The sequence below is a fragment of the Drosophila nasuta genome, chromosome 2R, assembly GCF_023558535.2.
Source record: "Drosophila nasuta strain 15112-1781.00 chromosome 2R, ASM2355853v1, whole genome shotgun sequence".
In the NCBI taxonomy this organism is placed as follows: domain Eukaryota; kingdom Metazoa; phylum Arthropoda; class Insecta; order Diptera; family Drosophilidae; genus Drosophila; species Drosophila nasuta.
Genome location: NC_083456.1, coordinates 32,989,312 through 33,012,656, shown reverse-complemented (window position 1 = coordinate 33,012,656; position 23,345 = coordinate 32,989,312). Strand labels below are relative to the sequence as shown.

Below are 23,345 nucleotides of genomic sequence, written 5' to 3'. Positions count from 1 at the left end.
AATTCAAATTATTTGGTATTTTTATTGATTGACGCTAATTATTTTGATTTTAATTTTAATTTTATTTATAACTGACCCAGTTTGATATGGTTCAATGCAACAAATGTTGCCCAGCTGCTTTGCAACTTGTCCGCTGCCCTCTTCCTGGTTTGAAGTGGGGTTGCGTTGTGGGTTATGATGGGGAAGGGGGGCTAAGGATTGGCGCAGACATAGAAATTTCATTTACGCTCTCAGAGCTGAGCCAGCATCTGAAATTGAAACTGAGCATCTGTCGACGACGCCTGGCTGGCTTCGCAGTGTTCAGTGTATTTCAATTGCTCGTTAGGTGAGGTTATTGCATTTCTCACTTGAGCGGCAAACACAAAAAGTTGGTGCAAATAAAAACACTTCTTTTTTTGTCGTTTTTTTGCACACAAAAAATAGGAAATAAATACAACGCCTTCATCTTAGAGCATATTTTTACAAGTTAAATGCAAGAAGAGACTGCAAACTACACACACACATGTACACGCACATAACACAACACAGGAAACAAGTAGCATAGTAAAATTAACGAAAAAGCGTGCAAAGCACACAACACAATTGAAGTAACGGTTCCATGCCGGGGACATCAGCAGCAAGCGTAGTGTGAGTAAAAATATACAAAAAATGTGCTTTGCACGCATGGAACAACAGTAGAAGGAAAAAGAAAAGGAGGAACACAAGGAGAAATATTTGAATGCGAGAAGAGTGCAACATTTAAATGAAATGAAATTCAACAAATTTATGTGAACGAAGCGTGCAACAAAGTAAACAGAAGTCTAACTGCTGCTGTATTGTAATTTTTGGGTATGTACACTCACACAAATTCACATGCATAGAAACTTAAATAAAAAATAAGGTAAATGGGCCCGGCACAACAACAATTCGTTGGTAAATTATTAAAACACGTAGTGCGAAAACTGAATCAAGGAAGTGCAAGTGCAAGTGTGAGTGAGAAACACACGCAGTATTCTGCTGTCTCAGTCAGATGCAGCAGCTCTCGATGCTCTCATCGAGTGCAGCTTCAATGCCCTTTTACGAGTGTATAGTGCGTGTGTGTGCGTATGCGTGTGTTATTGTTGTTGTTCTTAATATTATTGCTGCTGCTGCTGGCTGGAGTCGGTATATCAGCCTTCGCTTCGTCACTGTCTTTTTACTACTTTCCTAGCCTCGCCTTGCCATTCCCCATTCGCCACTCGCCGTACTCACGTCATTTGCCCAACTACAACTACAACAATAAGAAGAAGAACTACTACTCTCGTACTTTACAACTACAACTACAACTAGAGATGCGAATACGACGAATACGCACAGAGAGCAACAGCAACAACACTAATACTTACACCAACACTAAGAAGCTCCGTTGGCGCTCACAGCTTTCATCCCATTGTTGTTGTAGTTGTTGTTGCTGCTTTGCTGGTTGCGGCGTTCTGCTCATTTCATGCTGATTTATGGTTCTAATAATAGCTTCGCTTCCTGTTTCTCAAAAGGATTACAGCCGCTGGACGCTGCTGCCGAGACCGAGACACTGCACACACACTCACACACATAGACACCATCAACACGTCCTTTACTCCCCTCTCCGTCTCCTCATTCAAGTGCCTTCCATGTCCATTTTAGGTTCTCGCTTCAAAAAAAAGGAGAAAATTAAAATAATTACAGAGAACGACAAAATTATGAAGCATTCGCTCGCACGAAAGCACTTTCAAACGACCTCCCCCTTTCTCACCTCTCCCTAAGCACTCTGAAAAGGGGGGAATGACGGAAATTGGTTAATTACAGTTATGTTTGCGGGGATACGCCTTGATCGATTTACACCGTTTAACGCTTAACTGAGCTCATTTCAAGAGCAGAGTTTTGAATGGAGTGTTGCGTGCATGTGAGTGTGTACCGTTCTATGTGTGTGTGTGTGTGTGCGTATGTGTGTGGGTGTTTGTTTATTTGATTTTGAGGCTTTGCGGACTGAGTGCTTTTATCATAATCATGTACTTTATGGCTTGAGCATTATAAATATAACTCACAAGGGCTTTCCAATTGATTAGCCCCAGTTGAGATTCGTATTAATCCAAGTACTTTTGTATATTAATAAATATTACTTTGATCCTTTCTTAAATATCAATTATTGCGACTAACATGCCTAACGAATCTTGTAATTCATTACCCCTTGTTTAACCCATGGATGACACCATTTTTTTTGTCTGACTTGTAAAAATGATTATAATTACATATTTAGAAAATGTAAAATATTTCACAAATTTTAGTAACAAAGAGTACAGACGCTAACAATAAATCTAGCTACAAGGAAAATATATTTAGGAAGCCAAAATATAATATGTAGAAGAAAAGTAATATTATATATATTTATACTACTACTCGGACCTCTTAAAGATCAATTAATGAGCTAAATAAGAAAAGGATAATGGATTACAAGAGTTGAAATTAGCACTCTTGTAATCCATTATCCTTTTGCTTAACCCCTTGATGACAACATCTTTCTGTTTCTCACATTCTTGATGATTGACTTGACTTATTTCACATTCGTCTATTTATCTTGTCCATTTGCAGAGGCCACGACAGAGTATTTGCATTATTCAGTGGGAATAATGAATCGATGACCGTTTGCGTTTGCGTCAGCTGATACGGTTCTGTTCTGTTCTGCGTTGTGCGGCATCTGCCTGTTGTCTGTGCCCAGTTAGGAAGTGCTGCCAAATCCTGATTACCAACAACAACGACAACAACAGCGAAAGCAAATCATTTTGGGCCAACAAACATGTTTGCTTGAGACTGAGACCGGCCAACATATTTGTTTTTTGGGCAGTCGCATCACATCATCGGCTCGAACTTGGCTCGTGGCTCAAATAAAGGACTCGCTGCGCAGCTCAAACCTGAGAGAGAGAGAGAGAGAGAGCGGCAAGCAAACTCTCAGAGAGAACCCGTGAGAGAGTGAGAGAGAGAGCGCGGAGTTGGGCCAAGAGCAGAGACGGAAGTGGCGACATCTGTTTTGCCGCTTTGTCAGCTTATCCGGCAGCCGTTTTGCCTTTTGCCGATGCCATAGCCGAGGACAGGCGAAGGACAACGACGTCGACAGGGACGACAGAGAGCGAGAGAGAGAGAGACACAGGGATAACGGGCACGTGAAATACACAAGTGTGGAAATTGGAATTTTTATTCAAAACAATGCCCCTGCTGCAACAGGTATGTAAATAATAATAAAACCCATTCGCACTCCGCCAGCCGAACGAATGCTGTCGCTGACTTTGCTCCTCCCTCCTCTTCCCTCTTCTGGTGGCAGTAATTGAGCCGCTCACGTACGACACCCAGATGAGCAAGAGAACCAACCGCACAGAGCAGAGCAGAGAACCACATCAGCTGGTCCAACGTGGCTTCTGCTTCTGCTTCCACGCCCAACCCGCCCTTCTACCCCTCCCGCTCTACTGAGTGTCCCTGTTGAGTCCTTGTTTCGCACCTTGCAATTGGGGATTGGGATTGGGATGCTGCTCTGAAGTTTAGCTACTAACTGATTGTCTCTCTGACGCAGGCTGCGATGGATGATCCTAATGAGATTAGTGCTTAACTTTATACGCCTCGCGGCGAAGCTGTGAAGTCAAGTTGATGTAGCGGGGTGGTGGCGGGGGAAGGGATTCCCCTCGTGACTCACGACACGACACGACTCTTGTTGTCTGTTGCACATTATGAGTAGTTAAATTCGATTAAACTTGCGGCATTTTGCTGTGCACAGCGTCACTAGACAGTGCAACGCCTCCGCTATCGCTGTCTCAGTCTCAGTCTTTGTCTCTTTCGCTTTCTCTGTAAGGCATGTGTGTAAGGATGAGTAGAGATGAGTGTGGCATGTGGCATGTAGAGTGGGGGCGCGTTTAATTGTATTCTTTGTCGTGCAAAATAGTTGCGTGATTTCATTTGCTGCGCTTTTAAATATTTGTAATTCATTTAAATGAGCTGATTTGATTAGGCAACTCGCAAGTCCAGATGATAAAAATGCATCAAGTGCAGCAGCAGATTCTTTTCCAGTTGCAACAAGAAGTAGAAGGCCACAGTGGCAGTGGATGGAAAACTGCTGCACAATCGATAGAACAACAATGAAATCATTCGATTGCATGCTGCAAACTTAATGATGCCAAAGCAGATTACGACTGTGAGTGTATGAGTACACTCATATATATACTCACAGTCACAGTTGAAGTCGTGTCTTTTTTCCTGCTCTCTCTTAGCAATATTATTTAAGCAGATTACGCTGTCATGTCTGCGACATAAGACATGCTTACTTGCCACATGTCTCACTATTGCCAATTTCAAATAAATATTAAAGCAACCCCCGCGAGTGTCCCCCTCCCTCTCTCCCTCCTCTGCTGACAATTAAAGCTAATTCAAAATGCGCCTTTTATTTTGATTGAGGTACGCGCAGCTGCTGCAGTAACAATTGCCAATTTGAGGACATCCTTAAACATCCTTGCGAGTCGTCAGTGTGATGTCAGTCCAGACTAAGCTCAGAGAGTCCGTGCCACCAAATTGTCGCTTGTCTCCGTTGCTTCCGCCCTGCTTCCTTGCCACATCTCTCCTGCTTGCACCTCCATCTCCTGCTTAGTCAAGTGACACACATGTAATCATTATAATATGGCAGCAGCTTACGCACATGTTCCTCCTCCTCCTTCTCTGCTGCGTCGGCTTAAACGTTCCCAAAGTGCTTCTCCTTCTCCTTCCTCTGTGTGTGTGTGGCAAGGAGACGCCTTTTTTTTTTTTTGCATTGTTGCATGTGCTGCATCCTCCTCTGACAGCAGCCAAGCAAGCTACAAAGTTACACTCATTGTCGACTGTGACGGGCCTCGTCTATTGCTCATCATTCAGCCATTTGAGGACAACATCAACATCAGAGATAGCAAAGGGAAGAAAGGGAAGAGTGACATCCTCGGAGGCCTCACAATGGGGGCTGTGCATTTGTTACAATGTTTACACAAATATTTAAGGATAATCCGACGATTTCAAAGGGGTTATTATGCAATTTTTCTTCTCATTTTATTGTGGCTGCTAGCAGCAAAAAATACGAGTACAAAAAAAAAAAACCAAAGAAATAAAATGGATAGGAAAAATAAGTAAATGCAAAATGTCAATTTTGTCGTGTAAGCGGCATTCGCATTGATGGGTCCTGCTCCCGCTCCCTCTCCCGATCTTCCTCCTCTCGACTGCTGCAGGGCTTAAGGCGGGGCAGGTTGCCCGCCTCTGGCATCCTATTGTTGTTGTCGCCACATAGAAATGCATATTTATACAGCGACAGATACAGATACAGATACACACGCATTCGCATAGAAATTTATTCATATTTATTTTGTTGGTAATGTCTAAAAAGCGACTCCTTCATGCGGTAATGCTTCCTGCCCATGTGGCGTATACTTTATATATACATATATATTTCTCATTTCCTTCCCCGTCGCTTTATTTATACGTATTCACGTAATATATTTTATTTATGTGCCATTGGCCTGCTGCTGTTAAAAATGCCTATAAATAAAGTGCATTTGTCGTTTGTTCAACATTTTATTTGCAAAGTTTTTTGTTGCTCGCTCTTCTCTTGACTGATCCCCGCTGTGGCACAGTTATTTAGCTGCATTCATGTAATGTACTCTCAACACTTTGCTTTCTACTTAAGCTCATTTCGCAAAAAACTGCAACGTATTCCCAAAATGCGGCAGAGCATTTATTTCTTATTTCAATTACTCATTCTTTTCTAAAAGTAAAAAAAGTATATAGAAAATTAACTTACTATGTAATTTAGCAAAATAATCGTAACTTTGAAAGATTTTTTTCTACATACAATAATAACAATATCATAAGGTATTTCACAGTCGATCACACTCGATTGTAACTTTCTTAATTGTTTTTTTTTTTTAGTTCTTGAAAATCAAACTTAATATTTATTGGAGAAAAGTCAACTACAAAAGTTAAATTTAGCTTTGATGGAATCGTTTGGTTTCTTTTCTATATTTATGAGATTTCATTAAAAAATTCTTAATAGTTGAGAAAACCTTTCTATATAGATAGGCAGATCACAAATTGAGCTACGCAAAATAAACTTCTTCAGCAGTTAAACTGCAAATCAAATGCGGATAATGCCAGCTTACATTCTCGAGTAACTTTGAACCTAGATTTTTGGTACATACAATAATAACAATAATATCGGGTATCTCACAGTCGACCACACTCGATTGTAACTTTCTTAATTGATTTTTTAACTTCTTGAAAATCAAACTTAATATTTATAGAAGCAAAGCTTATAGTTCTTAACATTTATTGGAGAAAAGTCACCCACAAAAGGATTTATGATCTTTGATGAAAGTCAAATTTAACTTCGATGGAATTGTTTGGTTTCGTTTCTATATTTTCAAGATTTCATTAAATAATTCTCAATAGTTGTGAAAACCTTTCTTCATAGATAGGCAGATCACAAATTGAGCTATGCAAAATAAACTTGTTCAGCAGTTGAACTGCAAATCAAATGCGGATAATGCCAGCTTAGATTCTCGAGTGGCATATGAATTAAAATCAACCAAATTTGTTGACTGCAATTGCCAGTTATTAGCCATCCAAGTGAACTCTCGTCGCGATTCTTTATTCCTGAATCTCGAGGAGCAAATCATTGACCATTACACTTGCCAAAACGAAGAGAGACGAGACGAAGCGAGGTGGATTGCAATGAATGAGGAATCATTTTAAAAGCAAAGCATTTACAGAGAGTATATAAATGTGTGTGTGTGTGTGTGTGTGTATGCAAATGCATGTACATCTCATACGTATTTGTATTTGGATTTGTGTGTGTTTGCTCCTAACAAAAGGCAGCCAGGCCAGCCTGACAGTTTAGCGACTGCGGCGATGGCCAGTGGAATTTCTTGGAATGCGCCTTGCTTGCATCAGGCAGCAGAAGTAGAAGTAGAAGCCATGGCGACCACGTTGTCCTCGCCCACGTTCTCAACCTCTTCCTCAGCCTCGTCCTCAAGGCTCGTGCAAATGGCGCAAGTTGAAGACGACGAAGAAGTGCTCACAATGGCGCGGCGAAAGCGCCCCGAGGCACATCATTAAAATGTCGATACCAAGCAAATCACACGCCCAGCAGCCAGAGGGATAACAACAACAAAAAAGAAGAAAATAAAAATAAAAAATGCGACGCGTTTTGCGGTGGCGATGCCTGAGGTCGCCACGACTAGTCGAAGGGGTACAGAAAGTGAGACAAAGAGGGAGGGAAGGGGAAGGGAACTGGGCGTAGTCGGTGTCGCTGTAATATGAGAGCCGTTGGCATTAAAAATTGCAAAAATTCAATTGAATTTACTCTAGAGCAGACAACGCAGCAGTCTTCCCCTTCCCTCCCTTCCCTACCTCTATACAGAGGAGCATTTAATGCATGCGACCATGCGTGTGGGCGTGGTCACGCGAGGGCGTTGCAGATACAATGCCACTGCGCTGTGTGTGTGTGTGTTATCATTAAAAGCGAGCAAAAATGCAGCCAAAGAAAATACACGAGGCAAACGGGCAAAACGGCAAAATGTGCAAAAACAATAAACGCAACCACAAAAAGCCACCAACAACAACCAACCACCCAAAGCGGAGTCTGCTGCTTCTTTTTTTTAAATAGGCATGAAAAACTTTTCATTCACCAAATAAAACAAAGTAAAAATGCAGCTGCTGCCTCAGCTGATGGACTCGCAGATACCCTGCACTTAATAGTTGCCCTTTTTCTAATTGCAAACTAATCCGTAAATCGAGCCTCATTAAACTGGATTTTGCAGTAATTAAGCGAAGTTGGTTTAGTGGCTCTCTCTCTGATGTAGTTGTTAACTGTCCGTTGAATATGCAGCATACGCCCCGTGGTACACACAGATAATACGTTGGGGCAAAAAAGCGCGTGTTTTATTTCCACTTAGCACTCACACACACACAGACACCACTACGAAGAGCATATTGAATGCCTGTTGACGGCTGTTTAAAAAAATTGTCTTTTCTCTACCTCTCTCGTGCGTTGGTTGCTTTCTCGTTCTCCCTCTCGCTCTTTCTGCTGCTCTTCCTCTCGGGCTGGCTTTGTAGTCAGTGAAACAATAACAACGACAGAGGCTCAACAAAGCGCACAGGCATCGGAAATGTTGCCGTTGAAACTGAAATGTCGCTACACTTCTCTGCCTCCGCCTCCGCTTTCGTCTCCGTCTCAGACTGTCGTCCTCCGCTTCTCTGTCAGGGAGTTGCTTGAATTACGATATTGTTATTATTAAATGGATGCATGGCACAGCACTGGCAACAGCAGCAGCAGCAGTCGTTGTGTTGTGTTGCTGAAGAGACGAAGAAGAAGGCACAACGTTTGCTGCATCTGTTTGATAGTTCATTCAAGGCGTCATTTAATGCTTTGCATTCATACAGCACAATGTACACAATGCGTGTGTTGCAACAGAGTGCGAGTGTGTGTGTGTGTGTGTGTGGCAGCCACACTCTTACAATTTGCTTGCATGCAGCAGCATTCGTGTCAAAGCAAGCACAAATCAAGTGCTGCTGATGAAATGACATTTAACATGCAACTCAATTTAATTTGCCCCTGCAACAGCAGCAGTTGCTGCAACTGTCTGTTGTCTGTTGTCTGAGCTGTGCGGAGGCGTGTTGCATACTTGTAGGCACTGCAATTACGTGCCACTGCCACAGCATTTGCGTTGCGTTAGGCCTTGCCTAGGACATTTTGCCCCGGCAGGCATTTGAATCCGTTGCCATCCAATCGATTGCGCCCAAGCCCAATCCCACGCCCAGATTCAGAATCAGACGTAGACTGTGAAGGAGTGGAATTATGTCCTTGTGTCCTTTGAGCTTTTTAATTTGCAATATTAAACGACGCTCGATTGTGTTGCCCCAAAAAAGCCGAACAAAATGAAAAGAAAAGCAACTTGAAGTCGAGTTCAGGTGATCAGATTACACCGTCGGTTGCAAGTTCCCAGTTGCCAGTTGCTAGTTGCATCATCATAATAACAAAGAGACAGCCATGAAATAGGAGAAGTATCTGTGTGAATTGGCCAAGAGTTTAAAGTTCGCCTCCTCCTGATGATGACGATGTTTCGGGGCACAAAGTAAATTCAAATGTATTTGCCAATAACTTTTATTCTTTATGGACTGCTGCCGCTGTTCCCAAGTTCCGAGTTGTTGCAACATGTAATCGGCCATAAAAAATTACAACTGTGCATTAACCTTTTGCGCTTTTGCTGCTGCTGTTGCTGTTGCTGCTGGTCACTGGAGGCAGCAACAGCATCCAGCTGAATCGAATCGCATTGCATTGAATGGCGAGCAAGGACGCCATCGTCATCGAACGCTTATCACTACATGCCATCAAATTTTAATGTCAAACCCTTTTGGCCAGGACCGCCCTGGGTTACAGCTCAACAACAGTAGCAAGGAGCAGCACATCAACAACAACAACAACAGCAACAACAACAACGAGAACAACATCTAATAAGTGTTGTAAACGATGCAAACATAATAATTTGTAAGACTTCTGAAAGCGGAAACTTGTAATTTTCTCAAACAGCCAACAGAGACCCTCCGAGCTGCCCCTGCCCCTGCCCCAGTCTCCTCCTCCTTCTGCTCCTCCCCTGCACACAAGTATGCACTAAAATGCAGGCCAGAACATTCCAAAGCCAGTCAAGCGCTTGCCAAAAAGAACAAAAAAGCAATGAGAGATGGGAGATGCTAGCTGCAAGATGTAAGATGTGTGTGTGGCAACAACGACAAGCAAATGTGCTGAAGCCAAAGCGGAATGGTCACTGGATAAATAACTATATACTGAGTTATAGTGCTCAATGCTAGTTGGCTCCTTCTCTGGGTGTTTCCATCTTAAATCTCTCCCTCTCTGGCTCGCTTTTGAATGCCGAGAGATTCAACGAAATATCTTCATGTGGCAATCAGAATCAGCAGGCAGGCATCAGAATCGGAATCAGCATTCGCATTCGCATCCGCGTGGAGTCCAACACAACTAACATACAGCAGTTAGAGCAACAGCAAAAGCAACAGCAACAAGGACACCATTGAATCAAATTTGGAAAATCCTTGACGTCAAAGACAAACAAAGGGCAATAGCAATGCGCTGGGAATGAGATGTCTCTATGCTTAAGATTGGCATAGGGATTGAGATTCGAGTTCGAGTTCGGTTTGAGATTGAGATTGGGATGGTGTAAATGTCCGGACTGCGGACAGTGGCAGAATCTTCGACGGCGTCGTCTATATGTAGCAAGTGGTTAAGATTTTTTGTCGTATTCAATTTCCCAGTTTATGGGATTGACTTGCCACCGAACGAGTTCTTTAACTAGGCCATGTGCTTGGCGACACTTCTAAATATCTACAAAAGTTGCTTTTATCATAACTTATAGCAGTTACTGCTCTTTTAGTTGTGTTCAACTGTTTTGTGGGATCTATTAATAACTGGAATTTTGCTTCAATTTGTAACATACTAATGGTAAAATCTGAAAACTGTTTCATCATATTATTTCTTAGCTAGATATAACTCGTATATCTTACTACAGATTTAAAAAGTATTTAACGATTTTCTACTTTTTAAGTATTTTCTACTTTTCGACTAATACTTTAAATCCTTAAAAACATTACCTTATTTTTTAACCTAATAATCTTTTCATAAACTCACACTTCAATGGAAGAATTCATCAAAACTCTCTTGTAAATTCTGTAGATCTGTTTCTTTCCATTCTTCAGATACTTTTCTTGCTTTCTTATTCATAATTTGATATAGGTAACATACTAGATGGGTCGCCTTAGATACCCGTCTGAATAGTCGCTGCCCAAAGTTTAGAATCTCTGAAGAAAGGTTCATTAATAGACCAGCTAAATATAAACATAAAGCAGCACCCAGGCCTACTACAATACACACACTATAGAGAAGAGAACACACACATGAGTTGTGTGATAAGTAACCCCAACTATTCGCATTTAGTTTCTTTTGGCTTTGTCATTTCCGGCAGCGACAGCTCTTGGCTTTCGTTTGGCCTCTCGTCAATGGAAAGGGGGAAGAGGGTTGGAGGAAGAGGGGTGTGTGTGTAGGGCAAACGTGGCAACTTGGCCTCGGCACTCGGCATTACGAAATGGCTTGAAGACTGCGACGAGTATTTGTAATTTGCATTCATTGACGCCGCTTTTTATCGCTCGCTCTCTCTGTGAGCCATGAGCTATGAGCCTGAACAGACAAAACTGTGAAATCTCCATGTGATTGCGTTGCGATGCGATGCGATGCGAGAGCACACACTGTGGTAAATGTGTCAACAGGCTACAACGATGACGTCGACGACAATGCCGCATTTCAGCCGGTTGTCCAGTAGCCTCACATTGGCTCTGGATGTGTGCGCAACACAGAGTGGGTGGGAGTGTGTGTGTGTAGGAGTGTGTGCGTGTGTGTGTGTGTGTGTGGCGGATGCTCATGCCATTTCCGACTTTTCACGTACCTTCATCAAGTTGTCATTCAATTTTTAAATCCATAGCAAGTTTTGTACTTAACATAGTTGTGACAAGTTGACAAAAACCTAAGTATGCGTTCGCTGCTGGCTTCCATTTAGGACTTGCCACACGAGTTAAATCTAGAGGAAGAGAGAGAGGGGGAAGAAGCAAGCACACTCTTCATATGCCACTTCACACAAACTTGAACTTTAATGGAACTTGCAAGAAATTGCAAATTGAATTGTTGCCAAACATTTGCAGCTCATTAGAGTGATCTATCTTGAAAATAAACTGAGATTGAGTTGAGTTTAATTGTTAATGTTACTACCAAACAACTTATCAAATGCCATTCCTCATTTAATTATTGTTGTTATTAATATAACATCGAATGTATTAAATTGGCACACAATTCTTAATCTAATACAATCAGGAATAGAAATAGGAATAGGAATGGGAATGGGAATAGGAATAGGAATAGGAATAGGAATAGGAATAGGAATAGGAATAGGAATAGGAATAGGAATAGGAATAGGAATAGGAATAGGAATAGGAATAGGAATAGGAATAGGAATAGGAATAGGAATAGGAATAGGAATAGGAATAGGAATAGGAATAGGAATAGGAATAGGAATAGGAATAGGAATAGGAATAGGAATAGGAATAGGAATAGGAGTAGGAATAGGAGTAGGAGTAGGAATAGGAATAGGAATAGGAATAGAAATAGGAATATGAATAGGAACAGGAACAGGAATAGCAGTAGGAAGAGGAATAGGAGTAGGAGTAGGAGTAGGAATAGGAATAGGAATAGGAATAGGAATAGGAATAGGAATAGGAATAGGAATAGGAATAGGAATAGGAATAGGAATAGGAATAGGAATAGGAATAGGAATAGGAATAGGAATAGGAATAGGAATATGAATAGGAAAAGGAATAGGAATAGGAATAGGAAAAGGAAAAGGAATAGGAATAGGAATAGGAATAGGAATAGGAATAGGAATAGGAATAGGAATAGGAGTAGGAATAGGAATAGGAATAGGAAAAGGAATAGGAGTAGGAATAGGAATAGGAAAAGGAATAGGAGTAGGAATAGGAATAGGAATAGGAATAGGAATAGGAATAGGAATAGGAATAGGAATAGGAATAGAAATAGAAATAGGAATAGCAATAGGAAAAGGAATATGCAGGACGTTCAGGTCAGTTCAAACTGTCTCTGATCAAACTCCTCTATCGAAGCTTTAATTCTTCATCAGAACTGTCCATTTCCTTTAATTTGTATCTTCTACTGAGTTAATTAATATATTCTGCATCAATTGAATACCTCAAGTTACCACCGATCAATGTGCTTCTCAATCAAAGCGTTTATTCCCCTCTCAACTATCTGTTTTCTTTGTTACCTCGTCTCGGTCTTCGCTCCCCGTCCCTTCCTCTGGTCTCTGCATTAATCCCTCGTAATGAGTTGTACGCCATTTTGCGCCAAATTGTTTGGTGAGTGCCTGATAACAATATTTGCACTAATTTGGCATTTTTAAGTGTGCTCCACTGACACTTGATGCGCTTTTAATTGCGCCAAACGCTCGAGAGTACTTTTGTCGTCGTGCCAGAGCAGAGCGAGAGTGACTCTGAGTGTGAACGTGAATGTGAGTGTCAGTGTGGGTGTTTGAGAGTGAGTGTGAATGTGAATGTGAGTGTGACTGTGCGGCTGGCTGCCTCTGCTCTGTGTCCTCGTGCGGTCGTCTTGCCAACTTGGCTACGTTGTTGCAACGTCGTCGCCTGCCGTCATGTGGCAAGAAATGCAAAAGATAAACGATTCATTAGTTGCCACAATAGTTTGGCTGACTTTAATGGCAACGTGAAGCATGAGGAGAGAGAGGGGTGCGAAGTTTTCAAGTTTTTGATTTCAATTTGCATCGCACGTTTTATGACTATTGAAAATATCATTATTACAAATATTGTCTCTCTCTCTCTTCGAACTTTCCAGTACGAGGCGTCTGACTGCAACGGTGGCAGCGGCAACATGCGTGCCTTGAGCGGCGCCAGCTCTGGAGATTTACTGCAGAAGCATTCGTCGATTAGCTCGCTGCTGGAGCAGCATCAACACCACCACCAGCAACATCATCATCATCATCATCATGGGCAGGATCTGCTAGGGAGACGCGGAATTGTCGGCGGAGATGCCAATGATGGACTTATATCATTCATAAATGGTGCGTATACTCGTATATAAAGTAGTTTGTGTTTAGTCGATAAACTTCGATACAATGTGTGAAGTAGAAGCGTAAGTCATTATCTAGAGGGAGCTCAGTGTGTGTGTGTTTATTGTCAATGGGGGAGAAGGTTTTTACAATTTGATGTCATTTTGTTGTCAACTTTATTTGGAGTCTGGCAATCGACGTATAAATTTCAATAATTTTTTACTTTTTGAAGTCGGCACACATATATCCTTCGATAGTTAAATTGTTATTCTTATTTTTCAAAGTAGTGTTTAATCTAGGATAAAATTCCTTAGAAATAAATTGCATTATAAGTGTACACGCCCAATAGACATTTGCCAAGGAAGTGCAATAAATTTTCAAGTAATAGTCAAATTTTAAAAATAAATACATCGCAAGACCCACCAAAGGACCTCGCCGCAAGTGTGTGTGTGTGTGAGCGTGAGTGTGTGTGTGTGTGTGGAGTCGAGTCGAGGCAAGTCGTGTGAGCCGAGAGGAAGTCCAGAAGCAGCTGAAACCGAGACAGAGAATGCTGGGAATTAAGGAACTGTATATGAGACAGTCGCCAAATGCCCTGCCAAGTAGGTCGCCCACGCAAGAGACTTTCGAATTTGGCATTAAATATGACGGCAGCGCCATCAACAGTACGAGCACGACCATCAGCAATGGCAGCCACAGCAATAGCAGCCACAGCAACAGCAGCAATTGCTCGGCCAACGCGACATCATCGAGCAGCAACATCGCCAATGACGAGGACCTTGCGATGCCAATGGCAGCTGGTGACGGCGATGGTGCACAGCATTTGGCATATGACAACAACAGCAACAGCAGCAACAACAACACTGGCAACTGCAACAGCAATGGCAACAGGAATAGCAACAACAACAGCAACAACCACAGTCATGGCAATTGCAGTAAGTTTGCAGCTGCGGCTGCTGCCAAGAAAGAAAAAAAAGAAAGAAAAGAGCGAAGTAAAAGAAAATATGGGGACACTCGTCGCGTCTCGATTTCCATCTCGAACTGAGCAGCAAACTCAGCATATATTTATGCTTAATTTATTAGCAATCTTTTTTTGAATATTTGCAAAGCGCTCGAAAGCACTTTGAGCAGCCAAAACGCAATGCAATTGGCAATTGGCTGCTGCTTCTCTTCTCCTCTTGCACTCTTAGTTGTAGTTTGTTCTATTTGATTTATTGATGACTGCGCCAAGTGAACGATAACTGTTTGCATAATTCATTCATTCATAAATACTTACTCTTGCTCTCTTTACGCAGATCCAATCACACTGAACGATCTGCTTGGCTTATGTGGTGGCGGCGGTCCGGCAACTGCAGTCCAGGCCACATCAACAACAACAGCAGCAACAGCGCCAACAACAGTAGCAACAACGGCAGCAGGCATCGGAGCAGGCAGCTCCGGCTCTGGCTCCGGAGCCGGAGCTAACGGCAGCAGCAGCTGCAGCAGCAGCGGCGGCGTTAATAACTTGCTACTTGGCAATGCGGCGACTGCTGCAGCTGCCGCTGTCGCTGCCGCTGCCACTGGCGATTGCAGCCAACAGCTGTCGGCGAATGCAGTGGCCTATGCCCCACTGACGCCGAGCTCCACACAGTCCTCGGCCTCACCCGGAACCAAGTCAAGTTTTGATTACTTTCAGGTAAGTTTCGACACACGCCTTGTTCTTGTCTAAAAACTTCTATTTTCTAATTGCACCGAATTTGCACCAAATACTCTCTACAGTTTTATCATTTTCTTTTATTAATTTATTTGTGCCGTCTCTCTCTCTCTCTCTCTCTCTCTCTCTCTCTCACCCCTCTCTTTCTCTCTCTCTATGTGTGTGTATGTGTGTGTTCAATTTATATTTCGTTTCTTTTCTTTCTTTTTTGGGTTGGAATTGGCGAACTTAGTTTGAAAATGTTGCACAAAGTAACCCACTTAAGGCTTTCCAAAGATCAAACATCAGCTTCGATTGCTCTGCACCCTTATCGCCAAGTACGCCTTCATCTATTTACAATCGCTCCTTTCACAGTTCACCTTTAGTCAGGTAACGAACGATGCTGCGGCACTTAACTCTTAACTAAAAGCGAAACAGTGCACTAACTCACATTCTGTGATGATTCCCTTTCCAAAACTCTAATTGCAGTGACAGCAGCAACTCATCCAGTGCAAATGGCTTATCGCTCGACTCAATTAATATGCTCTATCAGCAGCAGAGCTACAGCAATTTGGGCAACACCAACGGCGGCAATCTTGGTCTCAATCTGCAGAATGCATCGACGCGTTCCAATTCCCCGGAGAGTCAGAACAGCAATCAGTCCATCAATGAACCCAATCTACTAGACATGATCGTAAGTAGTGATTACAAATTGAGTGGACTACTGATCAATTGAGTTGTTTTTTTTTAGAATCTGCTGTCTGTTAGCAATAATAAGCTGGCATCCATGCAACAGCATCAACACCAGCAGCAACAGCAGCACCAACAACAGCAGCAGTCGCAACATCAGCAGCAGTTTCAACAGCAGCAGCAACAGCAAAAGCATTTACAGCAACATCAACAGGCCCAACAACAACACCATCATCAACAGCAGCAGCAGCAACAACAACAGCAGCAGCAGCATCAACAACATCAGCAACAACAACAGTCGCAGCATCAGCAGTTCAACAACTTGAATCGAAACTACGAGTCGCAACTGCTGAGTGGATCACAGCAGCAGCAGCAGAACTTTGATTTGGGCAACAGCGATTGCCTGAACCAGTGCAGTCTAGAGAACTTCACCATTGTGGACATGGAGCTGGCCAAGTTGCAGAATCTGCAGCGCATCAACACGCTCAAGCTGTTGCAAGCACAAACCCAGCAAATGCCTCTGCTCAATCAACTGCTTCAGAGTTATGCGGGCAACTTGCCTGCTGCCGGCAGCAGCTCGAACAACATCAACAATGCCACAACGGCAGCCAGCTTAGGCAATTTGGTGGGCGGTGGCACGGGCAACAATGTGGGTGTGGCTGCCAATTCCGGCGGTGGCACGTCGGGCACGTCCAACGATTGGCATTTGGATCGTGTGGCCAAGTTCTACAGGAGCTCGGCGGCGTTGTGCGAGGCCACATGCACTTGGAGTGGCCAGTTGCCTCCTCGTTCGCATCGCATGTTGAACTATTCCCCCAAAGTATTTCTCGGTGGCATTCCTTGGGACATTAGTGAGCAATCGTTAATACAGATCTTCAAGCCCTTCGGTTCAATCAGGTGAGTCTTTGGAGCAAAACAAGTGCTGAGAATACTAATACCTTTCCTTCAGAGTGGAATGGCCTGGTAAGGAGCAACAGGCGACACAACCCAAAGGATATGTCTACATTATATTTGAATCGGATAAACAGGTGAAAGCATTGCTTTCAGCTTGTGTGCTGCAAGTCGATGACTCGCATAGCGGCAGCAATTATTTCTTTAAAATCTCTTCGCGACGCATCAAGTCAAAGGATGTAAGTTGAGCAGAAGCAACTAAAAATCGATGCAACAAATGATTTTCTACATTTCTCTGAAGGTCGAAGTAATTCCCTGGATAATAGCAGACTCCAACTTTGTGCGCTCCAGTTCTCAGAAGCTGGATCCAACGAAGACTGTTTTCGTTGGCGCCTTGCATGGCAAACTGACTGCCGAGGGATTGGCCACAATAATGGATGATCTGTTCGATGGTGTCCTCTATGCGGGCATCGACACGGACAAGTACAAATATCCCATTGGCTCGGGTCGTGTGACATTCAGCAACTTTCGCTCATACATGAAGGCGGTGTCAGCGGCCTTCATTGAAATTCGTACTTCCAAATTTACGAAGAAGGTACAAGTGGATCCATATCTGGAGGACGCTTTGTGTTCGATTTGCGGAGTGCAGCATGGACCATACTATTGCCGGGAACTCTCATGTTTTCGGTATGTGAATGTCTGAGTACTCTTTAAATACTCGAAATTTGATTTATGATTCGCTTCTGTTGCAGTTACTTTTGTCGCAGCTGTTGGCAATGGCAGCACAGCTGCGATATTGTCAAGAATCACAAACCTTTGACGCGCAACTCAAAGTCACAAACCTTGGTGGGCTTTGGGCCCTCGTCGTCGTCATCGACGATTTCGCTGGCGTTTTCAGGCAGTGGCAATCGCTCGAATGCGGATCAAAAGCTGCAGCAGCAGCAACACAGTCACAATCATCACAACAATCTTCAAAATCATCAGCAGCAGCAGCAAAAACTTATCCAACTTCAGCAACATGCCGCCAATCAGCAGTCAAACAACTTGAATCTCTGTTCGAACAGCGGCAACTCAAACGCAGCAGCCAACTCATTGTACAACTATCAACAGCAGCAGCATCAGCATCAACAGGCAATTTAAGCGCGTGCGTCAACAAATCCCAATGTGCCCACTTTTAGCGTACCGTTTTAACGTACTTCAAGTCTTCAAGTCAAGCATTGGATTACATTTTTTTGAATTTTAAGTAATACCAAAATTTTGCACTTTTAAGCAACAGAAGAAGCCAAACCTATCTGAATGGCCAGATTTGAACGTAAATTGTTAGTGTTGCACACGAGCATTCACCATGAATATTGTAAATCTACACACAGTTATTTTGATGTATTTACACGAACGGTACGATATTAAGTATAAGTATAGGAATATATATATATGTATACGTACGTGCATATATATATGTATGTGTATTACATATTATACATGTATGTATACTTTTCTTTTAGGCTAAACATGAGCATTCCTCCTCTTCTCCTTCTCACAACACATATTATCTACAACTTCTACAACATACAACATACTATACTATTTTTTGATAATCATGCTTACATATCAGCATTTGAAGCGGGCATTCGAATGCTAAACGAAACCCCCAGTAACAGTAACTTGGAATTGGAATATCTCTTATTATCTATATATAATTTTTTTCGCTAAGAAAGCTGTCTAAATACTTTTCATCCGTATTTCGTCTGCCTTAAGAAGTAAGTTAGCCTATTATGAAAATTCTTTTTCGTTATTTTTTCGTTTAATTAATTAGGTTAGTGCTAATTTTTTGTTGTGCTATTAATTAGAAATTTTATAGCTTCTTTTTTTATTAGCAAAAGCAAAAACTTTTCTTTGGATCTGTCCGTGAGCAATTTGTTCAGGAAATTGCAATTTTTAAATTCAATTTAAAAATTGTGAATTTAAATGAATTTTGTCACATTGATATTGTTATACAGTTATGAGTTCATTTATATTTTTTTTGTTTTGTTAATGTTGCTATTAGGTTTACGATTATTTTGTTGAAACATATTTACAATACGCTTGATGATTGTTAAAACATTGTTTTTCTATCATGGTCACCTATTTGGCTGTTCTAGTTTTAAAGCCCACAAAACATTGTTCTTATTATTTATGTCTTACATTATTTTTCATGTATTTTGAGAAAGGATCTCGATGCTATATGTATGTAATAGCAAAGCATTACATATTGTACTTAACAACGCTTTAATATAATTTAAATTAAGTGAACATTCATTATTAACATTAACACTTTTTCAAGCAAATATACAAGTACATGCGACAAAGCTTTTGTTATCAAAATTCCACATTAATCTTTTACTTTCACAACGAGAATACACTTACCTACTCAATGAATACCTACTATAAGCAAAACACTCCTCTAACAACTAAACTAACTAACCCTGCGCTTCCCATGCTGATACTACTTTTCAGTTAGTCTAATATCAAAGGTTAAATTCAAACGAATTTAAGCATAAATACAATCAAATTATGAATTACTTTACCATGCAACTAAAATACTCCAAAACATAAATACAAGAATCGAAAATCGAGAAGCTAATAAGAATAAGTATATTCCCTAATCATAAGCTGTAGATGATGACAGAGTCGATTCAACGGGTTTTTATATGAGAAAATCTTCTTGAACGCCAATAATAGGTATATGTTCAGTTAATACCCTTGACAAACATGATAAATCAGTATGTTGTTTTTAGTTACAAGTATTTTGTTATACTTATAGGAAGAGAATACATGCAGATATGCGAAGATGCATTGAGAACCTACAGGGATTTTATGGTAGACTTCGAATAAAGCTAAAACCAAATGTTAAAATGTAAATGTACGACAACTTAGTTGAATTTTAGTTTCGGATATAGATGACTACACAACAATAAGCAATTTTCAATAAGTAATCAATAGAGATTTGAATGAAACGCGGGTTTTAGGGTAATCTTGGAGGCCTCTTAGTGTAACGGTTTCTGTTGTAGCGCCTAGCTTAGTTTCATTTGCCTGGGACTTGGATCAGTTGTACAATAATAATTATATGATTTGGTCGGCGGTGTGTATTTAGTTGAGGTAAGAGTTAAGTGAATAAGTAGCTATGCTAGACAATTATCATTATCATGCATTGTTATCTATATATACATACCTACATATATATAACGTATAATATACGAGTATACCTATTATAACCTACGCAAGCCTAAGCATACATTAGTCAATGCCTTCATTAAAACGATAAAGATGAATAAATATAATATAATAATGCTAAAACCCACTCAAAGGTAAACCAAATCGCTTTAAAGAATACCACAAATCAAAATGCTTAAATATTATATATACACATACACTTATTAAAAAACATATACCTAACAATATATTAATTATAGTTTTAATGTTTAACGAGACAAGAATCAGGATATACGATGTGCGGAATATATGAACGCAAATTTGAATATTTACCAAACTCAGTAAATGCATAAAGATGAGAAACCAGATGAGAAACCAGAGCAGTATATAAACAATAATCGAATCTATAATTGAAGCGAATGAACATATACAGACACGTATACATATAACGAACATATACCTTTAACTAGATAATAAATTGACAATGTATATAGTATGGAAGGACATTTATAGATACATAAAATGGTGCTTTAGCTGAATTATAATATAATTACAATGTAATTATAAGACTTAAACCCGAAAACAACACACACACACACACAACTTTGTCTCCCCGATTCATTTCTTATCAGATAATGGAAAATGAAATGCCCATTTTAAATTGAAACATATTTTTTACCGCAATTAATATGAGAAAGAGAACTCTATACTCAAGTGTTGCGACACGCAGCACTATTTTATTAATACGAGTGTTTTAAAGTGGATAACAGCTAAAGAAAGTTATACGACTAACACATACACTTACCCAAGCAAAACTCTACGATAGGTTTTCCTCCTTGGTTTCTTTCTTAAACACACTAACACTAGAACATACTACAGACATGCTTAACTTTTAAATAACTAAAATTTATATACTTTTACTAAACTAAATTAAATGCAAATTAAATACTTTTAAATGGACATTTTAAGGCCCTTTAGGGGGGAATATCACCCGGGCCCAATATTGGTACTTAACCTCAAAGTCATACATACTTACGTACATACATATATTTTTACTTTAATGTTTTTAACGCTTTTACGAGCTAAACTTTTAAATAACGAAACTATTACAGAAATTTTAAACATTTTCCATAACGCTTTCCTTATTACGAGTATTATTTAAAAAAGAAAAGAAAAAACAACAATTTTTTAAACACAAGAAAACAAAATGAAAATGAGATAAACAAAAAGAAAAATTTAAAATATAAGAAATTTAATGTATCAATGAATTGAATAAAACGAAATGTAATGGAACCAAAATCGAACGCTTCCCACGCAAAACCGATAATATTAAATTTTAGCAAAGTAAAAACTAAAGACAAAATATGCAGAATACATTAAATATTCGAGTACTAAATGTATTTTACAAAACTATTAATAAATCACATGTTAATCTACGTTTATTTTTAAGCGATTCCACAAACACACACAGACACAGACTCATAACTATAACTCAGTATATTCATGCATAGAAATCATATTTTTAATGTCAGCTAAGGTGAAAAAGCAGTTACATATACAGAAATACCAATTGCCTAATCTATATCTATAAATTCGGCGATATCTTTACGATTTACCATTTACCATTTACCATGCCCTAACTAAACTAAACTAAACTATGCTAACACTACTTCTAGCTATATTTACGATGAATATTTTTAGTGAGTATAACTATATATACACATATATGTATACTACTCGTATACTTAATACAACATTGAAGAAACAGAAACACAAGCGACATGTGAGACACATTTTGGGGGAACATTAGCAAAAACCATTTGCAAATTGAATTTTAAACGTAACAAACGTGTTAAAAAAACAAAACAAAGCATAAAACAATACAAATGAATTATTAAAAAGAAAAACAAATGATTAAAACACGCAATAAGAACGGTTTTTAAAAAGACTATTATACAGACATACTATTATTATATATGTATACTACTTACACTATATATACACAAAGAAACAACAGACAAGTAATAATAATAATATTAATAATGATGATGAACATTACTAAGCTTTTAATGCAATAATCAAGTACCATATACATATATTTTAATAACAACCAACAAAAAGAGAAGAGAAGATGAATATTTGAATATGAGTACTCGAAGCGAAGCGAAGATTCGTAACTTATACAAGCTATTGCAAGTTCATATTGTTAAAAGTATATAGCAAGGTATTAGAATAATACACTATAGTACTTGGGGTATTTCAGCTTCATCATTGGCATTGGGCATTGGCTTACCAAAAATCTATGTCAAAGGGAACTGTTCTCACCCTAATTCTAATTGATTTTCCCACCTTATATAGGAATATAAACAAAATTACTGCAGTGCCATTTTAAATAGCTTCCGATAAGTAAAAATATTAATATTATATACATACTATATACATACATACACATAAACACATACAATACATGATAACAAAAAAAGAAAAACAAAAACAAAATACGTACATACCTAGTATATATACTATATAGACATACACACACATATATATATATATATATATATACCTATTTATGTATTTAACAATTGTTATGAGCTAAAGTTCAAATTGCATTACAGTTATTATGAAAGACAGAGAAACAACAAACAAACAAAGCAAATGGAACAAAGTTGAACATATTTTGAGTGCAGAAGTTTTTTGAATTTTTTGATGCTTTTTTCTACGGCATTTTCAAAATGCTTGAAAGCGCAACCCACATGGGGCATAAGTACATCAATCAATGTATGTAGTTACATCCATACATACATACATACATACATAGATGTGTACTAGGTTCTGTAATCAAAGCAGATAATAAACAAATAGTTAGGTATATTAAACAATTAACAAATCCCAATATCTATTAATATCAACTAACAAAGATTTTTAATGATTGAAGAAAAACCAAAACGAAATATGCGCTTAAAAAATTAATAATAAAGAAAAGGACAGGCTAATAATAAATCATAAATATTATACTGTATGCATTATGAATTAAATTAATTTTATCTTAAATATATATATGTGTATGTAAATTCACCCCATACTTATTAAAGAGCTTAAATCGAAGACAGCAAAAAACAGCCGCAGTAACAACTATAATAATTGTTAATAAGTATTTACTTGCCTCGACAGCAACAGCAATACCAAACAATAAATAAACGAGAAACGAGAAAAAT

The 23,345-nt window shown here is 39.6% G+C and overlaps 1 protein-coding gene across 2 annotated transcripts; it reads left to right on the top strand.

Annotated features, from left to right (window-relative positions):
• Positions 1–327: 327 nt before the first annotated feature.
• Positions 328–22,141, top strand: LOC132785562 (uncharacterized protein DDB_G0283357). Of its 2 annotated transcripts, XM_060791714.1 has the most exons (10): positions 328–828; positions 2,587–3,216; positions 13,475–13,700; positions 14,981–15,360; positions 15,611–15,747; positions 15,847–16,051; positions 16,109–16,944; positions 16,997–17,177; positions 17,240–17,625; positions 17,691–22,141. In XM_060791714.1, the coding sequence occupies exons 2-10, from the start codon at positions 3,199–3,201 to the stop codon at positions 18,076–18,078; spliced, it is 2,757 nt and encodes a 918-aa protein (XP_060647697.1). In that variant the 5' UTR covers positions 328–828; positions 2,587–3,198; the 3' UTR covers positions 18,079–22,141. The 2 variants fall into 2 exon arrangements, with proteins under 2 accessions (XP_060647697.1, XP_060647696.1); XM_060791713.1 differs by lacking the exons at positions 328–828; positions 2,587–3,216; positions 13,475–13,700 and adding an exon at positions 13,848–14,620.
• The last annotated feature ends 1,204 nt before the right edge of the window (positions 22,142–23,345 follow it).